General features: G+C 39.1%; 2 protein-coding genes across 2 annotated transcripts in view; both read left to right on the top strand.

The window, feature by feature from the left end:
• Positions 1-864: 864 nt before the first annotated feature.
• On the top strand, positions 865-9148 carry spcs3 (signal peptidase complex subunit 3). Its single transcript, XM_054780385.1, has 5 exons — positions 865-1120; positions 2044-2117; positions 5013-5089; positions 6698-6813; positions 8850-9148. Exons 1-5 carry the CDS (start codon positions 978-980, stop codon positions 8980-8982), a joined length of 543 nt encoding a protein of 180 aa, XP_054636360.1. The 5' UTR covers positions 865-977; the 3' UTR covers positions 8983-9148.
• Positions 9149-14793: 5645 nt separating this feature from the next.
• Positions 14794-22361, top strand: part of gpm6ab (glycoprotein M6Ab) — a 28604-nt gene continuing 21036 nt past the window's right edge. The window contains exon 1 of the mRNA XM_054778557.1: positions 14794-14981. Coding sequence (XP_054634532.1) covers positions 14945-14981 — 37 coding nt within the window. The 5' untranslated portion in view covers positions 14794-14944. The remainder of the gene's footprint in view (positions 14982-22361) is intronic.

The raw sequence follows: 22361 nt of genomic DNA, 5'->3' as shown, positions 1-22361 counted from the left end.
ATTATGTACAGTTTTTCACAGAAGCCCATTTTCAGCATAAGTTGAGAATTTTATAAGGCTAATTGATTATTTTAAAAAACATTTATCAATTATGTTGCGCATCTCAGCATGCTCTTCTGTATCAGTTTAGTATCTTAAGCATCAGCCGTTGTTTCACACAGTTTACTAAACTTGGTGTTTGGTGAAAAATACGCAACGCAACATCATTCTAGCCATCAGCAGTAGGGTTTCCAGGTTTGCATCAAATATGTTGTTTTTTTTCATTCTCGATAGTTCATGGCTCAGCGGTTGACATCGGATGACGTCAGTGTGTAGGGCCCCCTTGTGGCCGCTTATAGGAAGACAGACATAATGTTGACAGTTCATCACTAATTTGTTTAATATGCAATAACTCCTTCCCCACACACTCTTAAGGGATGTAAAATGAGAGACATTCTTTAAATATGGAAAAATGTAACAGAGCAATGTCTTAGAACAACAAACCTGATAACGAGAATGTAACTGATTGTTGCTGTTGAGATATAGTGAATATTTGGTTAAAAGCCTCGTTGCCGCGTAGTGGCGGAAATGCACTAAAACGTTTATATTGAAAACAACTTCCGCTTACTCATCGTTAAAAATGCATGAGCATCCGGTTTCAAGTACCGGAAGCACGCTTCATACCACCCTCCAGAGTAAAGGATCTCTTCTGTTTAATCTTCATTGTTTACTTCTTTAACACCTTAAAGTACACTGTTTTCGAATGACTCCTAACAGTAGCATTTAAATAACTTTTTAAAAAACAACAGTCAAAAATACAAGGGAAAAGGAAAAATCCCACGTACAGTGTGGTGTTTCATTTTGAAAGATCTAGTAGGAAGTACGTTATGCGGCAATGACGGTATCTTTTCGACAGTAGCACAGTGAATTCATACAAACGCGCAGTTGTCCTTATCACTTTGACTATTTTATATTTTGCCTTCAAACATTCATAAAAGATGAACACTGTTTTGTCCAGAGCGAACTCTCTTTTCGCCTTCTCTCTCAGCGTCATGGCAGCTTTAACGTTCGGCTGTTTCATCACCACAGCGTTTAAAGACAGAACAGTTCCTGTGGACGTCCGAGTCTCCGAAGTCTTGCTGTAAGCCTCTTTAATGTCCATTTTGAACACAACTCGACATGAAATATTCATTTTTTCCAAAACACCTGGACATGAAATGTCACCATCATAGGTACCGTGGTGACATTTTATCAGACGGTTTCAGCTGTAAATCCTGCAGTTGGTGGTTATTTTATTTAAGTGTTTCGACTGTGAAGATACTGTTGAATCAATATGCTAGTGCCAACATATACTGCATTTGACACCTGCGGGAAGTTACAACATATACACGTTACAGCGTTTAAGTTAAAATAATTTTGTGAAGATAACATTTCATTGTCGTTGGGGTGGAGATCAAAGCATCTCTCGACACATCGAGGTTGTGTCGATACTCACTTTACACTTGGTCTTTTGATTGTAGAAGTGCGTTCACATTGACAAGTGCTGTAGTGCACTGTCAGTCCTCGGATGTTGCACTCAAACTGGTGAGTACACAGTGATGGCCACTTACCCTCAATAGGCGCCATCTTGGCTACGTAGCGGAAGAGGAAGGAGTAGCTTGACTCCTTAGGGAACCGGAATACCCACGCACGCACGGGGAGAACATGCAAACTCCACACAGAGATGCCCAACTGAGATTCGAACACAGATCTTCCCGATCTCCTGACTGTGTGGCCATCATGTTAACCACTCGGCCACCTTGATGTTGACTTCTTCTTTGGATTTGTATCAACATTTGCAATAAATGTTCGTAAAAAAGTAATTTGACCGTGCACCCCAAGTACAATATTTCGCCTGGGAGGACAAGTATTTGTTGTGTGCGTGATATGTCACAGTATGCAAACAACAAAGTCGTCAGGCTTTTTTGTAGCCTTGTGTGAATGAGAGAGTTTCTTGGATTCTGCATACAACTTTTTTTTTATAGTATCACTTTATTGTTATTAACTATTGCCTCTGTTCTACAGGAAGAATGTTAATGACTTCACTGGGTCCAAAGAGCGCAGTGATCTGGGTTTCATCACCTTTGACCTCTCAGCTGATATCCTTTGGGGTGTACTTGCACCAATCCAACCACGAATGGGTCCACTTAACACCTAAAGTCCTGACAGATATGAACAATTCATATTTTAATGGTAGGTTTATTGTAACAGAGACAGAATGTAAAAGCAAATCCAGAAAAAACATAGTTGAGCAAGTAATTGAGTGAAATACATAAGTGATACAAAATATGACTTGGTGGAGAAACCCTTGTTGGCAAGCACAGAGGTCAGATGTTTCTTGTAGTTGGTCATCAGGGTTACACACGTCTCAGGAGGGATTTTGGTCAGAGGAACATCCCCAAACCAGAATGTTTCCACCTCCATGCCTGTGCATGTCCTTCAGCAAGAGGACATTGAGCACTGCAGGATCTCAGTCCATTACATTACCAACGCTTTTCTTGGTGAATGTGCTCCCAACTCCCTTGACATCACTAACCAGCTCTTCCTATGTAATTCTTGGCTGGTCCCTCACTTTTCACACAATCACCTTTAACCCACCAGGTGAACTCTTGCACGACGCTCCAGAGCAGGGCAATTGACTGTTATCCTCTTACATTTCTAATGCCACTGGATAGAGCCATACTTTATTAATCTCAAAGAAAAAATTGCAGTTCCAGTTGCTTGATGAAAAAATAGATACAATAAAAATTACGCAAAGGTGAGCGCTTTCTGACCAATCTCCCTACTGAGGGTTGTTTAGTCCATTCCAGTCTTGGGCAGACCGGTCTTTGGTGGACCATGGTGGTAGAGAGGTTTGAATGGAATAGACTGTTTTTGTGGCACATATGGTATGTGGACAATGCGTCTGTGTAGGCTCTCAGTCGTACAGGAGTTGTCCATCGAGGGAAAGGCTTCTTGAGACGTCATCTGTACTTCTGTGAAGAAAGTGTCGAACGTGGCCAGGGCCAAGCCAGAACAATAGATGCTAACTAGCCAGTATCAGAGTCGTTCATACCCAACTACAGGGAGCTCCACTTCTACACTATAAGAGGAGGGTGTTGGCACACCTATTCCGCCCACTCTTACTGTATTTAAGGCCTAGGCTACCAGCACTTGTTAGTTCGCTGACGAAGCTCTTCGGATGAGGAGCGAAACGTTCGACACTTTCTTCACAGAAGTACAGATGACGTCTCAAGAAGCCTTTCCCTCTATGGTATGTGGAGTTTATATGGAGTTGGTGACTGTTTTTGACTTATAGCTGCATCAAGTCTTTGTAAGTTGTGTCTTTAATATCCTTGTAGTCGAAATGATGTCATCTTAGATATTTGTCCAGTTCCTTGATGTTTAGTTGGACTTGTTTGGGCCTCCATTTAAGTTGCTTTTTTGGCAATGTCAGCGCTGCGTTTTGTCAGATGCTCATTGATGTAATGTGGAGGGAGGGGGGGTGCAGCTTGCTTCTCTGCCACCTTGTTTGTTGTTGGTGATTAGGTGTGGTGGTGGTGGTGGTGGTGGTGGTGGTATTCCCACGAGACATTGGAATGCATGTTGATGTTGTTGACGGCCACATCCAACACAATGATTGCAGAAAGTTGGCCACTCTTTACTCTTTTGAGGCAACATTATCTAGTTGTCCTCCTGTTTTTCAGCTGTGCTAGCGTCAGGCCTACGTGTAATTTGTAGTCCAGTCACAATCACATTGTTCACGTGCTTGGACTGTTCCAAATCAGCAATCCTGCACATAATTTGTGATATAATGCGATCCTTTTGCTTCTTTAAAGAATCCACTTTTTTTGTAATCCTGATTCACTTTCAGTCTTCATCATTGATTTCATGTTGTCATGCGTTTTCTTTTTCATTTTTTTTAATGTATTTCCATTTTTAAATGAGTTAAGATTAGAAATAGTTTAAAGCAGCAGGACTAATTTGTTTATTTCATGGACACAAACTTATTTCACTCAATGAAATACAAAATAATTTATCACCTTTTATTTTTTCTGGATTTTTTTTTTTTTTTTTTTTTTTTTTTTTTTTTTACATTCGGTCTCTCTTTTACAATAAACCTACCATAGAAATAATGATGGTTCATATCTTTGTAAGGAGGTAAACTAAGAGACTAGTTTCCCCCTGTGTGCATATGGTATGGGTAGCAGTTGCTCATTCTATAAGGACTTGGGCTTTGGAACAGGCAAAAGTAAAGTGCAGCTAGTTGTTGGGAGAGATGCCGCTGAATGGCGCTTGGCAAGAGAATGTACAGGTGCTGCTCAGTAAATTAGAATATGACCAAAAAGTTCATTTATTTCTGTAATTTCATTCAAAAAGTGAAACTAGTATATTATGGATATACAGTACATTCATTACACACAGACTGATATATTTAAAATCTTTATTTCATTTCATTTTTATGATTAGCACTGAAAACCAATGAAAATCCCAAATTCAGTATCTCAGAAAATTACATTACTTATGACCAGTTAAAAAAAAAAAACGATTTTAGAAATGTTGGCCAACTGAAAAGTATGAACATGTGCAGCACTCAATACGTGGTCGGGGCTCCTTTCGCCTGAATTACTGCAGCAATATGGCATGGCATGGAGTCGATCAGTCTGTGGCCCTCCTCTGGTGTTATGAGAGCCCAGGTTGCACTTGTAGTGGCCTTTAGCTCGTCTGCATTGTTGGGTCTGGCGTATGGCATTTTCCTCTTGACAATACCTCATAGATTTCGATGGGGTTGAGGTCAAGTGAATTTGCTTGCCAATTAAAGGACGGGGTTACCATGGTCCTTAAACCAGGTACTAAAGAACTAAATCTACTTTTTGGTCGTATTATAATTTATTGAGCAGCACCTATACACACCAATATTTCAAAATGGCATTTTTTAGTAAGGATCTGTTTTGTGGTTGACATTATTATAAGAATACACAGAAGTTATTTTACTTTTGCCTTAACTTTTGTACATTTGCAGCCTATTTTTGACTGGAATGTCAAACAGCTCTTTCTGTACTTGTCGGCCGAGTACACAACAAAAAGCAACGTAAGTTTATTGTCAACACGTACCTATCCACGTAAGAACTCATCACAATGTGAAACTGTTTATCTTGAAAGCTGCTGGATGTCACGGATAGGCAGTGGCCTGTAGGGCGCTAACTCTTTTGTGGTTGACTATGGCCTATGAGTCAGAAATATACATATTTAAGCAAAGTTGATGTACTTTTGGCCTACATTAAGCATTTTCAAGCCTAAAATGGTTAAATGAACTAAAAAATGTAAGGCATTCAGAAAACACATTGGAAGACATGTTTTCATATGTAGTATTCTACACTTTGTCACTAGGTGTCAGCAATATTACATTGTGTCTCATTGATGACACAATAGCCACAGCAGGTAGTACATGTGTGTCTATATTATGTCTTATTTTCTGTTATGTCTACTATATTGGGTAATATGAGTGTAAAGGTGACTATATGGGTGCTATTTCATGTCCAGAGGGCGTTAATAATGGTAAAAACCATACTGAGAAGGGTGTCAACAGGTTTTTTTATGCTCCTAAATACAAACATTTTTGATTTATAAATAACGAATCCTACTTCTCGAAAATTCACTTATCATGGTCGGATGGGGAACCAACTAACCGCGGTAAACAATCGATTACTGTAGTGTCTTAACAACACGGCTGTCTAAAATAAGAAACACAGGTATCCTATCATAATAGTTGCACATTACTTAAAGACACAGTCTCCAAGGCAGAAGCATATTAGAAAGTATTTCGTAATGAAAAAAGTGTCTAGTATGCTCTGCATTATTCAATTAGTGTGCCTATGCTCAACTCAGTGAATTATTACGGCCACTCAGTTAAGTTCAGTTGTATATATTTTTTGGACATAAGTCACACTTGACATATAAGTCGCAGGACCAGCCTAACTAAATACGGTATATACGAAAATACGGTACGTGAATACCAGACAGCCGTGAAAGACAGCCACGAGCACCAGTTATTTTATTCGGGCCTAATGATAATTTACAACAGTATTAATTGTGAAAAGAGACATTTTTTTGTTCAATCTGCTCTTTTAAACCACTGTTGGTTGCTTGCCAACGATGGGGTTATATATTTTTTGGGAGGGGGGGATAAAAAAATGTACAGTCATCTTGAGCCGGTGACATACAGCAGCTTTAACATGCCTGGATTGTTCTTGACTGAAAAAGGTCATGATAACGATGTGCTGATATCCACATTGAGCTTAGGACTCATGACGTCTGGTACATCTGGAGGAAAGTCTGTTTAATTAGGTCTCATGTCATTGGTTCTCTCTTTGCCAATCATTCTATAACTTGTCTGATAGCTCAGGAGCTGAATTTGAAAGAAATTTTGTTGGGATTTTTTCCCTCTTTTTTTTTTTTTAAATTACACGTGCTGAGTCAGCATGTTACGTTGATACTATGCTAAGAAGATGGAGATGGAGGATCTGAATCATGTCGAGTGAGTTTATTGCTCTGCAGCAGGCTACACGAATCTGCCGAGTCCAACTGCAAATTTTGATGTGAACCAATCCACAACATGAAAATGTGTGACTGTAAACATTATGCCAGATAAAACACGTCCTAACTCCTTCTGCTAATGATAAGTGTGTGTGTGTGTCAGTCTCTGAACCAGGTTGTGCTCTGGGATAAGATTGTCCTCCGGGGTGAAAACACCAAACTGAACCTCAAAGACACTAAATCCAAGTACTTCTTCTTTGACGATGGAAACGGGCTCAGGTAAGGCACAAATGTGGTTGATGGTTGGAAATTTCCTGGTCATTTATAGTAGCAGTTAACTAAAGTGGGTAACACACAAAAATTGTTACAAAACAGTTTTTTACACGTGTCAATAACAAAAAAATGTCATGTATTTGTTGTACAGCATTTGCTCCCATAACTTAATTAAAAACTTAATTTTGGTTCGTAAGCACGGGACTTGTTTGAGAAATAACAATCATTTCCAGACTATAGAGCGCACCTGTATTAAAGCCGCACCCACATGGGGTATTTAGTGCACAGAAAGTGTTAAGATTTTTTAAAAAATAATTCATTAGGGCTGTCAAATGATTAAAATGTTTAATCCGATGAATCACGGTATTCAAATTAATCATGATTAATCACTATGTCACGCTATGTCTTAAGTATGCTCATGTATTTTATTGAAAGAAAGATAAATGAAAGGCAGGATTATGTTTGTATAGTCCCAAATTAACTGAAAATTTGAATCAAGTTAAGAGATGGCACATGTGTGAATCGATTTACCTAACACTAGTTTCTTTAATAGTAGCAGAACGTTAGAATCACACTTAAACTGTGTTATCATGAGCAATGAAGGGTAGCGTTCAAAGACACCACGTGAAGTTGAATTTACATGTTTTGTAAGTTTTCTGGGATTTCCGAGCACACTTAATAAGTGCAAATTGTATTTACCAATTAAGAGTTACAAATTAAGTGATAAGAATATCCATTTATTGTTTTTCTTTGCACTTCTGTGTATTTAGACCACACATACGCGCATAATAAAGACATTGTTGTGATGTTCTGAGTGTCCGTGAATGCATCTCGCGGTCTGTCTAGTGACAATGAGGAAGTGTCGTTGCAATGACAAATGGACTAGAGACGTGTTTAAAGTTGGAGAAACATATATGGTGTCGGAATTTTACAGCTCTTGATGTGTTCAGGTGAGAATAAAGTTATCAAAATCATAAGAGCGTCAAACTCTGTAGGGAGCATACTCCGTGCCGCCATCTGTCGTCATAAGAGGCTTGCGCAGGAAAAAAATAACGTAATGAAGTAAATTAGTTGTAGCATTTAAAGCGCTATTTTTGACAGCCCTACTTTTAATTAAATAAATGCTTTTTTCCAAACCGTGTAGAACAGTGACACAGCTAGTTGAAACAGTAGCCTACCAAAAAAGTCAGTCATCGCTGTCCTCCTCCTCCTCGGAACTAAAACCACTAAAGCCGTTACCTTCAAGTGTTGGAACCGAACAGCCCCACAATTCCCTCAGCACATACGCCGCCGGTCTCACTCCCTCCCCAGCACGCAATTCAGCCCGCCGGCGACAGTGGACCTCCCGACACCGCTCCCGGCTGCTAAGATCCACCGGCAGACCGCCAGCACCTCTCCACGTGTTATCCATTATGAGTATTGATGTGCGGATCGATACTGAAATATCGATCCCTCCGATACCAGGTGTTTTAGGTTCTAATATCGAGTCTCAAATCAAAATATCATTACTTTGATACTTTTAATAATGTACATCAATAACAGGAACACAGTGTAAAATAAGTAAATTGTTGAGAGCTGATCTAAATGTTATGCAATTCTTTTAAAATAAATGATTAAATTACTGTCTGCTATGATTTGAAATACACTACTATGTCAAATTTACCCGACACGTTCGGTGTACTTGCACAAAGTATCGGATCGGAGTCGCTGATATCAACCTGAATTTTACTCTGTATCGAATCGGACAAATCAGTGGTATCGCACATTACTGCAGTATTATTACATTATTACAGTACCTGCAGATAAACACATATTAATAAGGTGCAGTTATTCAGTCCTGCTGTCTTTGGGAACCAACATAACCACAGGACCCAAAGGAGAGTAGAGTACACTTAAGCCTCCATTTTAAGCTTGGGAAAAATGGATGGTAGTAAAAAAAAAAACCAAAAAAACCCTCAATTTATCAATAGCCATTAAACTTTGACTTCACAATGAGTGGCTTGTTCTGATACTTACATGACTTTGGAATTCTGTGTCGCCAGGGCCAACAAGAACATCACTTTGACACTGTCATGGAACGTCGTTCCCAACGCTGGAATACTGCCGTTTGTAGTTGGGAGCGGATACGTCAGTATTCCCTTTCCTGATAAATATGAGACTACAAAGAGCTATTAGGGGGACAGATCTGATGACAGGCAAACTGATAACATTTGTCAAGTGGGAATTGCGGGGGGTTTGTAAAGTTTTCAAGATTCATTTGTTTCACCTTGGCGTCTAATCTCGCACATAACTGTGATGCGTTCATGGACCATTGAATAAAGTACACAAAAGGTGGTTTTGACCAAATGATGCAATATTTTTTTGTGTGTGCATGTCAGCGCACTGTGGGGGTGTGTGTACGGGCATGGCAGGGGTGGGTTTATGGTGGGGTAGTGGGCCATTCAGGAGGGTGTTGAACGAATGTGTGTGTGTGTGTGTGTGTGTGTGCGTGAATTACACTGATCATTTCAGCGGAGAGGGATGTGTTTGTGTCTTTGAGCAGGTGTTTGCGGCACTACAGAAACAAGGTGCTCATCCAAGCTGCCAGCAGGTGTTTGCGGCACTACAGAAACAAGGTGCTCATCCAAGCTGCCAGCAGGTGTTTGCGGCACTACAGAAACAAGGTGCTCATCCAAGCTGCCAGCAGGTGTTTGCGGCACTACAGAAACAAGGTGCTCATCCAAGCTGCAATTTTCTTGGCCTGTGAAAGAAAAACAAAATACATTTTTTACCCCTGAAATGATTTTAAGAGATTTACGCATTGTTTTCTGCATCGCTTGTGCACAAAAAACGCCTCTTGGGGCCCTCACATGTCTCTGTAAAATGACAAAAAAGTCATTGGTCTGCAATTGTGAAAACAGCTGACTGATGGAGGGCACTAAAAATGTTACAATATCACAACTTTTTTTCCCAATCAAGGTGCTTTTAACGGAAGTCAGTTCATTTTTGCCAGTGTCCAGTGTAGCAATTATTGTTTGGTGCGGACCCTAGATACAGAGACACGGACAGCAAGACCAAAAAGTAATAAATGTAGAGTGTAGTGAGGTATGCAGGAAGACAATAAGTACATTAAGTACCGTAGAGGGGGGGGGCAGCAAGTGTGTAGTAGAAAAGCAGTGGAGGTGGACAGGCCCTGAAAGCACTCAGTAACTTGGAGGATTCGCAAGAACAATGCGGCCTCTTCCTGCTGCAGCCGCTCCACTGAAAAGCACCACCATGGTATGGTGTGACATTTCCTGTTTTCACATCCTGTCCTGGCCGTACCAGAGTGTGATTAATTGTTTTTCATTGGGCCATTGATTTGAGCAGCATTAGGGCACGCTGCTGCATGTGATGTATCCCCTGAGAGGCTGCTGGATTTGCTGACATATAGCTTATAGTTCATATTTTTCATGCAACGGCACTTACATTGACAAAAGGCCAGTTTCAGTTGGAACCACCACGTAGATAGAGCAGAAATTGACGTTAGAAAACACATTAACTTGAACACACACACATTGTAACACCCAAATAAGACATGCAGTCGAACCTTGGTTAGCGTCCGCCGCAGTTGGCGTGTTTTTTTGGTTAACGTCGAAAATGTATGCCGCAATTTTGCCTCCGTCTGCTTGCATTCTTCGGTTAGCGTACAATATGGCGCATGAACGAATGCATCCAAAATGTGTTATTATAAAACGTCCTCCCTTGTTAGCATCCTATTTGCTAGCTAACATAATGGCAACTGGAACCAGAAGTCAGCTACGTTACGTCGACGGCGTATGTATGATGTCTTCAGTGGTTGACACTCAAAACTAACACAAAACCCATTTTTCTAGTTTTCCAATTATAAGTTTTACGTGCATAAAACCGTTGTAAATGCACATAAATGACAAATGAAAGGGATAAATGAACATTTAAGGTGACTTTTACCTTCACTGAAGACATGACTGTTCCCAAAGACACGATGCGGCTGTTTCCCCAAGAGGTATTTCTTGAATTTAATAGTGTCTCTCGCCTTCTTTGTCAAAATGCGGGCACTTGCAACTTTCTTTGGCTCTATTTTGAGTTGTTGAGGTGAGAAACACTGAATTTAAGAAATAACTAATTTTATAACAGGCAGATGGTGGTGGTTGATTTTGCTGCCGCACTGTGTCTTTGGGAACAGTCACAGAATCATGTCTTCACTGAAGGTAAAAGTCACCTTTAATGTTCATTTTGTTACGGCTGGCACTACGCCAGAAGTTTGGACCCCAAAACAGAGACAGAAGGCACAAAAACAAATCACTAGCAGGATTGGCACGAGGAGGACAACATGCTGGACATTGGTGAAGGTAGGCGACACAATGTGGCGTCGAGCAAACCTGGAAGCGTGGCTTATGAGTCCCAGTGGTTGCTGATGGGAAGCAGGCGTGCAGCTGCAGGTCCTCCTAGGGAGACCAAACAGCTGTACTGAAAACAGACAGCAGATGGCGGCAGAAACAGCAAAGTGGGCACATGACACATTTATCACTTTCATTCATCATTTCTATGCATTTAGACTTGGTTTCTGCATTTAAAACTACAAAAGCGTAGTTTTTGTTACCATTTTTGGCATATTGAAACAAACGGATGAATTGGATTTATTGGACATTATTTTTTTAAAGGAAAAAAGTGTTTGGTTCATGTCCATTTCAGTTAGCATGATGAGCAGTGCGAGTATTAGGGCCACATTGGAAAAAATATAATCTCTGAGATTTCGAGAATAAAGTCGTACATTTATGGGACAAAAAAAGTCGTAATATTACAAGACTAAAGTCATAATTTTAGAAGAATAAAATAAAGAAATATAACAAAGGAAGAATAGAGCATAGCTCTTCAGGAAGGAAGGAAACTTTCCTCTTGCTTCAGGCAAGCTTGTATTTACGTGGCAGCAAAACAGAGCAGTTCAGCACGAACAGATAAGCCCCCCCTGTGTCCCGCTTCCTTACCCCGCCCCCACCACATGCCCAAGGCCAACAGTCACATAAGTCGCCCTTTTCAGAGCTGTTTCAGGTAAGGCCTTATGACTTTATTCTTTCAGCCACATTGAAGAAAATTACAAAATTACTTTATTCTCGTAAATTTACGATTTTTTTTTCTCGTAAATTTACAACATTTTTCTCGTACATTTATGACTTCATTCTCGAAATCTCTGATTTTTTATAATTTTTTCAAAGTTGTAAATTTACGAGAATAAAGTTGTAAATTTGACACGACGACGTGTGATTATGACTTTATTCTTTCGGCCACATTGAAAAACTTATTTTAAAAAATCAGAGATTTTGAGAATAAAATGATACATTTACAAGAAAAAAGTTGTAAATGTACGACTTCATTCGCATAGATTTATGAATTTTTTTGTCATAAATTTACAAGGTTGAAAAAATTATAACAAATCTGAGATTTTGAGAATAAAGTCATAAATTCACAAGAAAAACGAGAAAATAAATCTTAAATTTACGAGAATAAAGTAATTTTGTAATTTTTTCAATGTGGCCGAAATAATAAAGTCGTAATATCACACGTCATCCTGTCATTAGCACCCTTCTCACTTTCCACATTGAAAAAATTTGAAAAAATCAGATTTCGAGAATAAAGTCATAAATTTACAAGAAAACGTTGAAAATTTTAAGAAAAAAAACCCTGTAAATTTACAAGAATAAAGTTGTAAATTTAAGTTTTTTTTTCCTTGTAAATATACAACTTTTACAACAACAAAAAAAACGTAAATTTTACGAGAAAAAAAATCGTAAATTTACAAGAATGAAGTTGTAAAATTAACGATTTTTTTCTCGTAAATGTACAACTTTTTTCTTGTAAATTTATTACTTTATTCTCGATATCTCAGATTTTTTTCAAATTTTTTCAATGTGGCCGAAATACTAACCAAGGTTCCACTGTATTAGATGTATTAGATTAGACATAGACTCACACATTAGCATTGGGAGAGTTCCTTCTTTTTTTGTAGACAGCGTGCTTCCCGCTGTCTTGTCAATGCAATGTAACGGCGGATGAATGACACCATGTCAGGCTGGCTGTAAATTAGTCAGCCTTTTTAATTGAAATAGACACAGGGTACTATGTCTTCCAGGCAGATGCTCAAAACACAGCATGAACAGTTCAACACTTACAGTTCAACACTAGTTCTCTTCTTGTACAGACTTATTTCCTAAAAGCTAGCTCTAACCCAGCAGAATGATGTCACTGCCCACCTTAGCCCCCACTAAACAGCAGCTCAGAACTACACAATACTCCCGTCACTACAGTAACATTACTGACACCTAGTGTAGAAGACTACATATTACGTCTTTGAATGTGTCTTCTGAATGCCTTATATTTGTACTTTTGTTCATTTAGCCATTTGTATGCTTGAAAATGCTTAATTTAGGCCAAGAAATGGTTCAATTTGCCGTGTTCAGCCACAAAAACAGCTCTGATTTATTTATTTTTGAAAAACCGTGATAGAGTGACAACGCAAAATTCGAACCATGAAATGCCGAGGGATGACAGTAATTATTGAAAGAAAATGACAGACATTAACAGTGGCGGGCCGCACGGTGGTCTAGTGGTTAGCATGTTGGCCACACAGTCACAGTCAGGAGATCGGGAAGACCTGGGTTCGAATCTCCATCTGGCGTGTCTGTGTGGAGTTTGCATGTTCTCCCCGTGCGTGCGTGGGTTTTCCCCGGGTACTCCGGTTTCCTCCCACATTCCAAAAACATGCATGTTAGGTTAATTGACGACTCTAAATTGTCCATAGGTATGAATGTGAGTGTGAATGGTTGTTTGTCTATATGTGCCCTGCGATTGGCTGGCGACCAGTCCAGGGTGTACACCGCCTCTCACCCGAAGTCAGCTGGGATAGGCTCCAGCATACCCGCGACCCTAGTGAGGAGAAACGGCATAGAAAATAGATGGATGGATTAACATCCATGGCCAGATATTAAAAGTACACTAGAATTAATTACTAAACTAAACAGAAAAATGACTCCCTAAATATAGCATGAAAGTTGCAAAACTGGCAGCACTGATCCCTCCTGCTACATAATTCTCCGGCAGACTAAGTGCGCATGAGGTGTGTGAACAAGCAGAGTGTCCCGTTATAATGTGTTTATGAGCAAGGATGAACAAGTAGAACCAAAATGAATTTGTGGCTGTCCAAAATTGTTTTCTTTGACTGACCCCCATTGTGCTTTGAGTTAGAGTCATTACATTACGGAATTAGGATATTCCTACATAGCTGTACAGTGGTACCCCGGTATTTGTTATTAAATCGCTCCAAAAGCTTCGACGAAAACCAAAGAGTACAAAAGCAGAGGCAGTTTAAATAGATAGATCCAATACGTCCCTTCCAGACACCCACAAATATTAACCAAAAAAAGTACATTTATTGCAAATATTTATTGCAAGTATTTATTGCGCGGAAAACACTGCAAAATATTTATAAATGGCTATTGTTGATGTGGTCTTCCTGTACATCCTGACAAAATCAAATTCGGTAGTGTTTCTCACCTTATCAAAGTGCTGGCCCAGTGGCGGGTTATTTATAGTCACACTCCATGAAAAAAATGCATGGACAGCGAGTCACCAACACATAGTGCGCTTTGTCTGGGCACCCGATTTTGCAAAACGATATAGTACAAGGCAAACGGACTGGTTTGTTACGTGCAATATTGTACAATAACACAGAAAATTGAAAACCCAAAGCAAAATTTGTGCCAAAAACGGAATCCGTACGTAAACCAAGGTTCGGCCGTATTCGCAATATCTAACTATGATGCCTGGAAGATGAACATGTTGATGAACATTGCATGTTTCCAGTGCGACCAAATTGCTTCTGTTGTAGGACTATAAAACGGTACATACATTGCACAGAAAGGTACAGACCCTGAAATTGCAGATGAGGAGAGAGAGCTTTGAAAAAGGGACTTCCCTGATCCTCCATCATCTGCAGGGAGGGAAAAGGACATACGCGTGTGCACACACACACACACACACACAGCCTCCTACACACACGCACATGCACACTGTGCTGAGCACTAGCAAGGAGCTTGAAACCGTTTTACCACAAACTCAAACAAAGGCACTCTAACCTGCCACAATGGAGGAGAACATGGATGAATCACAAAGCCAGAAAGGTATTTATTTTATGCTTCATTTCTTGATCTTGCATCAGCAGTGCCATTGTCCTCTTCATGCATCCTTAAGTATTACGTCTTGTCTTTGTGTTGTGGGCAGACAGCATCCATGTATCGCAAGTAGAGCAAAACATGTCATGTACAAATTCAGTGACATCTTCTTTTCTTTTTTTTTGGGCTTGTTTGTCATCATTGTTATTTAACACCGAGCGACTGCCATTGAGTTGATAATGCTGCAGAACATCCCACCATATTCTTGTGTCTTTTGATGAATGGATAATGAAGCAGCTTGAGGATGAGATGAAATGGCAGACTCTGGTGGGATGCTGTTGTTTTGCTTCGGAAGGCTGGATGGATCAATGGATGGACAGATGGACGGATGGACAGATGGATACATGGAATGGTTGAATGTATGGTTGGATGTAGACGTAGGAGTGGCATGGGGATTTAAAAAAAAAAAAAACCTCACAAAGAGAAATGAGAAGGGGGGTTAAATGGAGCAGTGATTGATGGATCTATTGGGGTTTTCTTTGTTAGCCTCCATTGTTGGCGCTTCATGCTTGTCTGAGCGCCTTTTTCTTGGCTCTCTACATGTCTCCCTCCATTTTCTCTGTCCATGAAGAGCCCCCTCACTGTTTTTCATCAGCACGTCTGACTGCATTCACTGGCTTCATCTATCCATCCCTCTGCCACTGCAGGTCTTGTTTTTAACGTCAATTTCTGCTCCTAACCATCACTTTGTCACCACCTCTCAGCATCCATGTTCTTTTCTTTTTCCTCATTTTAACACCGCCGGCCTCATTGGGCTCATATTCATTTTGTCTGTGTGTAACGTATCTCTTTTTTTTTCTTTTTTTTTTTTTTTTACATAACCTCCCTGTTTTTATTTATTATTTTTCTAGTTGTCGTCGGTCAGAATGGGCGTGTCCATGTTCTTCCATGCACCCCCAGCTTCAACATAAGCGCTTTCCGCTCACGTAGCAACCAAACAATGATGACCAAAAAAAATCAAATTGGATTTGAAATGGCATGTTTGTGTTGATTAGCACTGAATCCATGGGAATATGGGTGGATTATTTATTTATTTATGTATTCATGGAAGCGTTGTGTTGGAGCCAATGAGGTTTCTGGGCAGTTGATGTTTTTTTTCTTTTTTTCCATTGTTGTTCTTGGCTTTATTTGACACTACGTGTCTTGTGCCCTTTTATCTTTTTTATTTTAGTGTCGGAAGGGGCACATAATTCCACTGACAATATTTGTCTGGCTTGGCCTACGCCCACATCAGTACCCCCTCACCACCCATCCCCCCCAGCAAGCGCACCATATGAATCGTATAACTCAATTCAAGCTGCATCCAGACATAAGTAACTAAAAACATTAAATCTTGTTATCAAAATAGTCATCTTAGATTCAAACACTCAAACATATCTCCCAAATAAAACCCGTGACATTGGTGATTTTTCTAAATACTACTCATTCATGTCGAAGGTGTGTAATGTTGTAATGTATTCATCACTTGACACTTATTTTGTGTAGCAGTAATGTGCTTTTTGATTGGAACTGTGGCATTTATTGAGTGGCCCTTTGGCATTTTTGCTATTGTGACACGTCACATCAGGCTTTACATAGTAATGTTAAGGCTAAAAGCTCATGAGCGATATTTCCCTAGCTTGTTTTATATACATTCATTGAAGAAATATAGTAAGAACAATTGAATTGTACATTGTACGGTGCAGACAGACTAGCGAGGGAAGAGAGACACTCAACGTCCCAGAATGCAATTTTTCTTAAAGGGCCAGGCTCGTCCTTTAACGGCGTTCATACGCTGTAATAATAATTTTAAAAAGACACACTAAAAACATTGTGCGAAACAGCGAATCCACGAAAGGCGAACCGCGATAGAGCGAGGGAACACTGTATTGGACACCCTATTAAAGCATTCCAACTGTTAAATGGCTTCAAAATGAGCTTCAATTGCAAAAAAATCAGCTTTTGGAAATGAGCTAGCTTACCGGACACGCTGCCATTTTGGAGAAGCCATATAGTCACATGACACATGCCAACCACTCCAAAGCGTTTCTCATACAGTAATCACTTGCTACATCACCCTTCAAATTTTGAAAAATATATTAATTAACTCATTCAATCCTAGGCATTTTTGAAAGGACAGCCCCTTCAGTATAGGCCATTTTGGACGATTTCGACTGATCTTGAGATCAGGCGTTTGGGTTTATAAAAACATAGACTGAATAAGTGAACAAATCATCTCTGTTTGGTGTTGTGATTAAATATGTGCTATCATTAGTAAAAAAACAAAAAAAAGCATAATTAAGAACATGTTACATGTTTTTTGCCTGTGTTTTCAAGCATGAAAATGGCTACATGAAGTAAAATACAAACATAAGGTAATCAGAAGACACATTCAAAGCTTTTGCACTGATATGTGATATTCTACACTGGTCACAATGTTCGGCGAGACACACAAGCACCAGACTTGATCAACAGAACAACAGGATTTTATTGCAGGTTTGAGTTATCTCACAACAGGCACAATAATCCCTAACACGGGCTACTGTCGTTGCGACCGTAACCCATGACAACTCAAGCTCCGAACCCACAGCATCACTTCCTGTCCGTCCCATAGTCATCTCCCACACATTTACAGCAACACACACAAGCATGACAGCACGATAACACGAACACAATAATAATCAAAGACAATGTAGCGCAATGCGCAAGACTGAACACGGGCAGGCTTGGCAGGATCCAGATACAGTGCACTCTGAAGACAATTCCAACGATTAATTGCTGGAGTACACGGTCCAAAAGCCCAGATTTGTCAGTTTTCACATTTCCCAAAAACAAAGACCGGTATGTGTCATAAAAATGTTGTAGATTTATTACACTGGTAATTACAATGGTAATTGTAAATAAACCAAGAGTCCAACACAATGTATCTTGACTATAATAAATGCAAACATCGTTGCCCACAGCATTCTTCTCGACCAAACGGGTGATTTTCTTGTTTGATCAGAATTTGGCTAAAAAGCCGTACATGGTCACATGTACACATTACATTTTAACGGAAGGGACGGAAAACAGTTACAAAGTTATCGAATGTCAGCGTTAAAATGCAAACCAAAGTTGTATTTGACCGTGTATGTGAATAATGTTACACACCGTATGATTGCAGTTCTCATTTATGCACTTTAGCTTCAAATACTTGCGCCTTCATGTTACTTTCCGTAGCGTTGCATGATTTCATGTACTTGTACTGATTAAGTTCAAATGTACTGAAGAAAATTTTAATCATTTTTGGTTTATAAATGTGTTTATTTGTATGAATGTAAGCGTTGGTAACACAGTAGGACAAAAAGCGTCACAGAGGGAAGACGTTTCCTCAGGTTTTTATTGACATCTACATGTAGGTCACATTTGTGCAGTATAATGGACCCTTTACCATTTATTTATATTCAATAAGCAACATTCGCTCATTTCATCAAAGCGTACGCACTTCATTTTATACTCTGCTCAGATCAAGCTAATGCACGCTACATTTTATTGCATGCATTTTCGGCTTTGATAATAATGAGTCTTTGATAATAATGCCATTAAGGGTCATTACATTACACTGAGTGAGACAATAGCCACTGCAGAAAGCGCTGTACTTCTCCCAGTGCCAACATGTGTGAGTACACTGCATATTATGTCTTATTTATGTCCTGAATGGCTTATCTTCACTTATTATGTCGATTATATTGGGTGATACTAGTGTAAAGGTGACTGTAGGGGTGTAATTTCATGTATAGAGGGCTCTATTGTTAAAAAAAACACATTTAGAAGCTCGTAATCAGGTTTTGTATGCTCCAGCTATGAAAATATTTGATTTATGAATGAGGAATTTTAACACATTGAAAGTGTTCGTGTGCTTTTCTGCTGATTTGTCAGAGAGTTTGCCTCGTTATCTTGTGCCAGTGGTGCTCCCGTTGCTATCATTCTGCTGCCGTATGTTTGCGGGTGACGTCACAGACATAAACTGGAGGTGATGGACAAGCAGGACAAGGTACAGGCAGTGGGTACCACCACCTTGTACACCGTACACTCGGTTGTTTTTTTGCCATTGCAACTTCAAGTGGGAGGCAGAAGCGTCGTTTCCATTGCTGTTCAACCCATCTGACACCTTATTATTTCATTCTTCTCCTCCTAACATCAGTCACGCTAATCTTTCATTCCAGGACATCAGTTTCCATGAACATATCACACATATCGGTTCAACTTCATCCCATCTCCTCATTTTACTGTACAAACAGGATGCAGAAGCCGGAGGGGAAAAAAAGCATGTGGGTGTTAGGAAAAGCGGTCCTGAAATTTAAAAGTGAACCTCTCTTAGACCTTGCGCTGGAGAAAAGACATACCCAAAATAGATCATAGCTTTGTATGTACGTACGAGGTCTATGTGGATGATATTGGTATGAAAGTAAAGAGGGAGGAGACTTTGATGGTTATTTTAAGTGTGGAAATGTTCATATCTTAACTACGGAATAAGAGTAAATTAAGCTTCTTGTTCAGCGAGTTTCAGTGGCGGTGTTGTCTTTTGTTTTTATGAAATGATGACATGCTGGTGCTTGTGGTTTGTCTTCTGTTTTGGCACAATTGGTTTGGTTGAGCTTTTGTCTGGCGTCCATCCGGCTGTGTGGATATGTAGCATGTGTACAGTAGATACCCGCTTTTCCGTGGGGCACGAGACGAAAATCCGCAAGTAACTGATACTCCCATAAAAATGTCTATTTTTGACACACAGCTCGCTCCCAACCCTCCAAACCCTCTTGCTAGCTTGATGATAGATAGATTGATGGATCGACAGATTGTCATAAAATGTAAGATGATGGATAGACGGAGTCAAGGCGCACAAGTTTCTCACGGCAACTATGGTGCATTCAAGGGCTGCCGAACAAAGTGCGAAATCTCAAAGCTTGACGGGAAACAGTGACACCAAGATGTAAACATGTACAAATTGTGGGCTTTTTTTGAACAGTGGTACATGTATGCTGTACATTGTACCTGGATTACCAGGTATTTACACATGGTTACCGGCTCACGGTGAAGCTGCAGAAAAAAAATTTGTGGGGCTGTGATTGCGGACTCGTGAATAATGTGGGGATCCACTGTATATTGATACAAAATAGCAAAAACACCTTTACAGAATGAATGTCTATTTTACAGTTTTTGTGAATGACTGATAATGAAATGCTTTACACACACACATATATACATATATATATATATATATGATTAACACATTAAGACAAGACATCAGCATAATTAGAGCTAAATTATGTGACATGAGTAGTAACAAACTGCGCTAGGACATGGGACAAACAAATTTTAGGCCCGGTTAAAGAGGATTTGAGATACAGGATACAGGAAGTCATTTCCCTTTTTTAATTGCGCGACTACTCCAGTATGTGTGAGTAATGTTGAGCTTTATCGATGAAGTCGTGGCAAATCCTGGTATCTGTGCAGTATGTGCCTCATATCCATTTCATTATTATGACCACTAATGGAGAGCAACTTAATGGAGAGAAGAAGAAGTCGATAAAAATTGACTCGGCACACTTTGCTGCGGGTGTGTGATGGGTTGAGTGGAGGGGAACACAAAGAAGAGCAAAATAAAAGGTAGATTTTCTTTTTGCTTCTTTTGAATGTGGTTGTATTACTTCACATACAGTTAGGTCCGCATGGAATGGATTTTCGTACGTGTTTGTCACATGACAAAGATTCAAATTCCACATATGTTGTCACAGGCTGCTACAACGAGGGTCTGAGGGTCTACACCCGGACATATAATACGCACATATAATATACAGGGTCAGGCAAAATGATCTGACACATTTGTAGGTTAAATAAAAGGCAAATAAAGTAAAGAAACAAGAACGTGTTTTTATTTCCGAAAAGTACATATAATGCCATTCTGTTTCATTATGTTTTAAAAATGAAATCAGTCAAATGGGATCCATTATTGTCCACACACTCAATGCAGATCCAGTAGCTCTGGGTTGGTAACCCATAACAAGATGGTGTTTGGAGCTGGTACGGGATCATGTCTACCAAGGTTGAAGTGCAAACGGAACGCTCGTTGTGTTGCAGTTGCAGATTCGTTTGTTTCGATAAACGTTTCCGCAATGAAAGCGCGATGCTCACCAGTCCGATTCATGGCAGCAACTGAAAAAGAAACGAAAAACAATGGCGTTATAAAGAATCAAAGCAAAATGGTATTATATGAAAAAAATGGCATTATATGTCCTTTTCGAAAATAAAAACACTTTTTTGTTTCTTTACTTTATTTGCCTTTTATTTAACCTACAAATGTGTCAGATCATTTTGCCTGACCCTGTACATTATACAAAAAAGTGTCACTGAAATAATTCATCTAAAATAATACATTTAATAATTAATTACATTCAAAAATACATAAATTAATAATAAATACATTCAATATTTTATGATGTATTTATATTATGTATTTAATGTTAATATTTTGAAATATTTTTCTAATATACTGTATGTATTTTTGTGTCCAGACTTTAGGCATACGCTTTACATCGGCATAGAGAAACATTACTCATTTTTTATACTCATAATACTTTGTAACACTTACATTGAGTACTTTAATCAAGCAGCCCAACTCAAATAAAGTGAAACCGCTAAACCAAAAATGAAATAATTTTAATTTCACCGATTTGTTTGACGAAAATGTATATATTTGATGTGTATTACATGTGTGGCTTGTCTTAATGATGATGTGATACGTACATACATTTGATTTGATTTGAGCAAACAAAAGTGTGTTTGCAGGAATGTTTTTGGCACAATAGCAGTGAGTAATGGACGGAGGAATGGGGACTGTATGAACACTGACTGGCAGTTACAATCATTGCAGTAGTCAGCAGAGGAAGTGTGTGTGCGTGCGTGTGTGTGTGTGTGTGTGTGTGTGTGCAAGAATCAAAGAACAATTGGGGTTTCTGCTCCAAGGTTCCCACTAGAGTTGGAAAGTTTAATTCTCTTTAAAATCATTGTGGTAAATAAAAAAATAACACTGATAAATATGCATGCTGTTAACAAAAGTGACTGAAATAATAGGACGTGTAGTTATAATACCTCATAATACACAAAGGTACTGCATAATAATGCTAAATTACAAGAGACAGGAATATACAGGGTGGTGACATAGTGCGAAATGCATAATAGACCAATAGAAAAGAAATTTGTATATATATATATATATATATATAAATTAGTTGTATTGTTTTTTTATTTATAAATTTTAGATTTAATTAATTTTGTTTATATTAGTATGTATATTATCAATTTTACAAATAT

The sequence above is a fragment of the Dunckerocampus dactyliophorus genome, chromosome 6 (genome assembly GCF_027744805.1).
Source record: "Dunckerocampus dactyliophorus isolate RoL2022-P2 chromosome 6, RoL_Ddac_1.1, whole genome shotgun sequence".
NCBI lineage: Eukaryota > Metazoa > Chordata > Actinopteri > Syngnathiformes > Syngnathidae > Dunckerocampus > Dunckerocampus dactyliophorus.
This window is presented reverse-complemented; position numbering and strand designations above follow the sequence as displayed.

Bases quoted from the DNA above. Each gene is read 5' to 3' on its own strand.
- spcs3 (XM_054780385.1), top strand. From the start codon at position 978: ATGAACACTGTTTTGTCCAGAGCGAACTCTCTTTTCGCCTTCTCTCTC. The intron at 1,121-2,043 runs GTAAGCCTCTTT...TCTGTTCTACAG, and splicing joins CGAGTCTCCGAAGTCTTGCT to GAAGAATGTTAATGACTTCA. The intron at 6,814-8,849 runs GTAAGGCACAAA...CTGTGTCGCCAG, and splicing joins GACGATGGAAACGGGCTCAG to GGCCAACAAGAACATCACTT.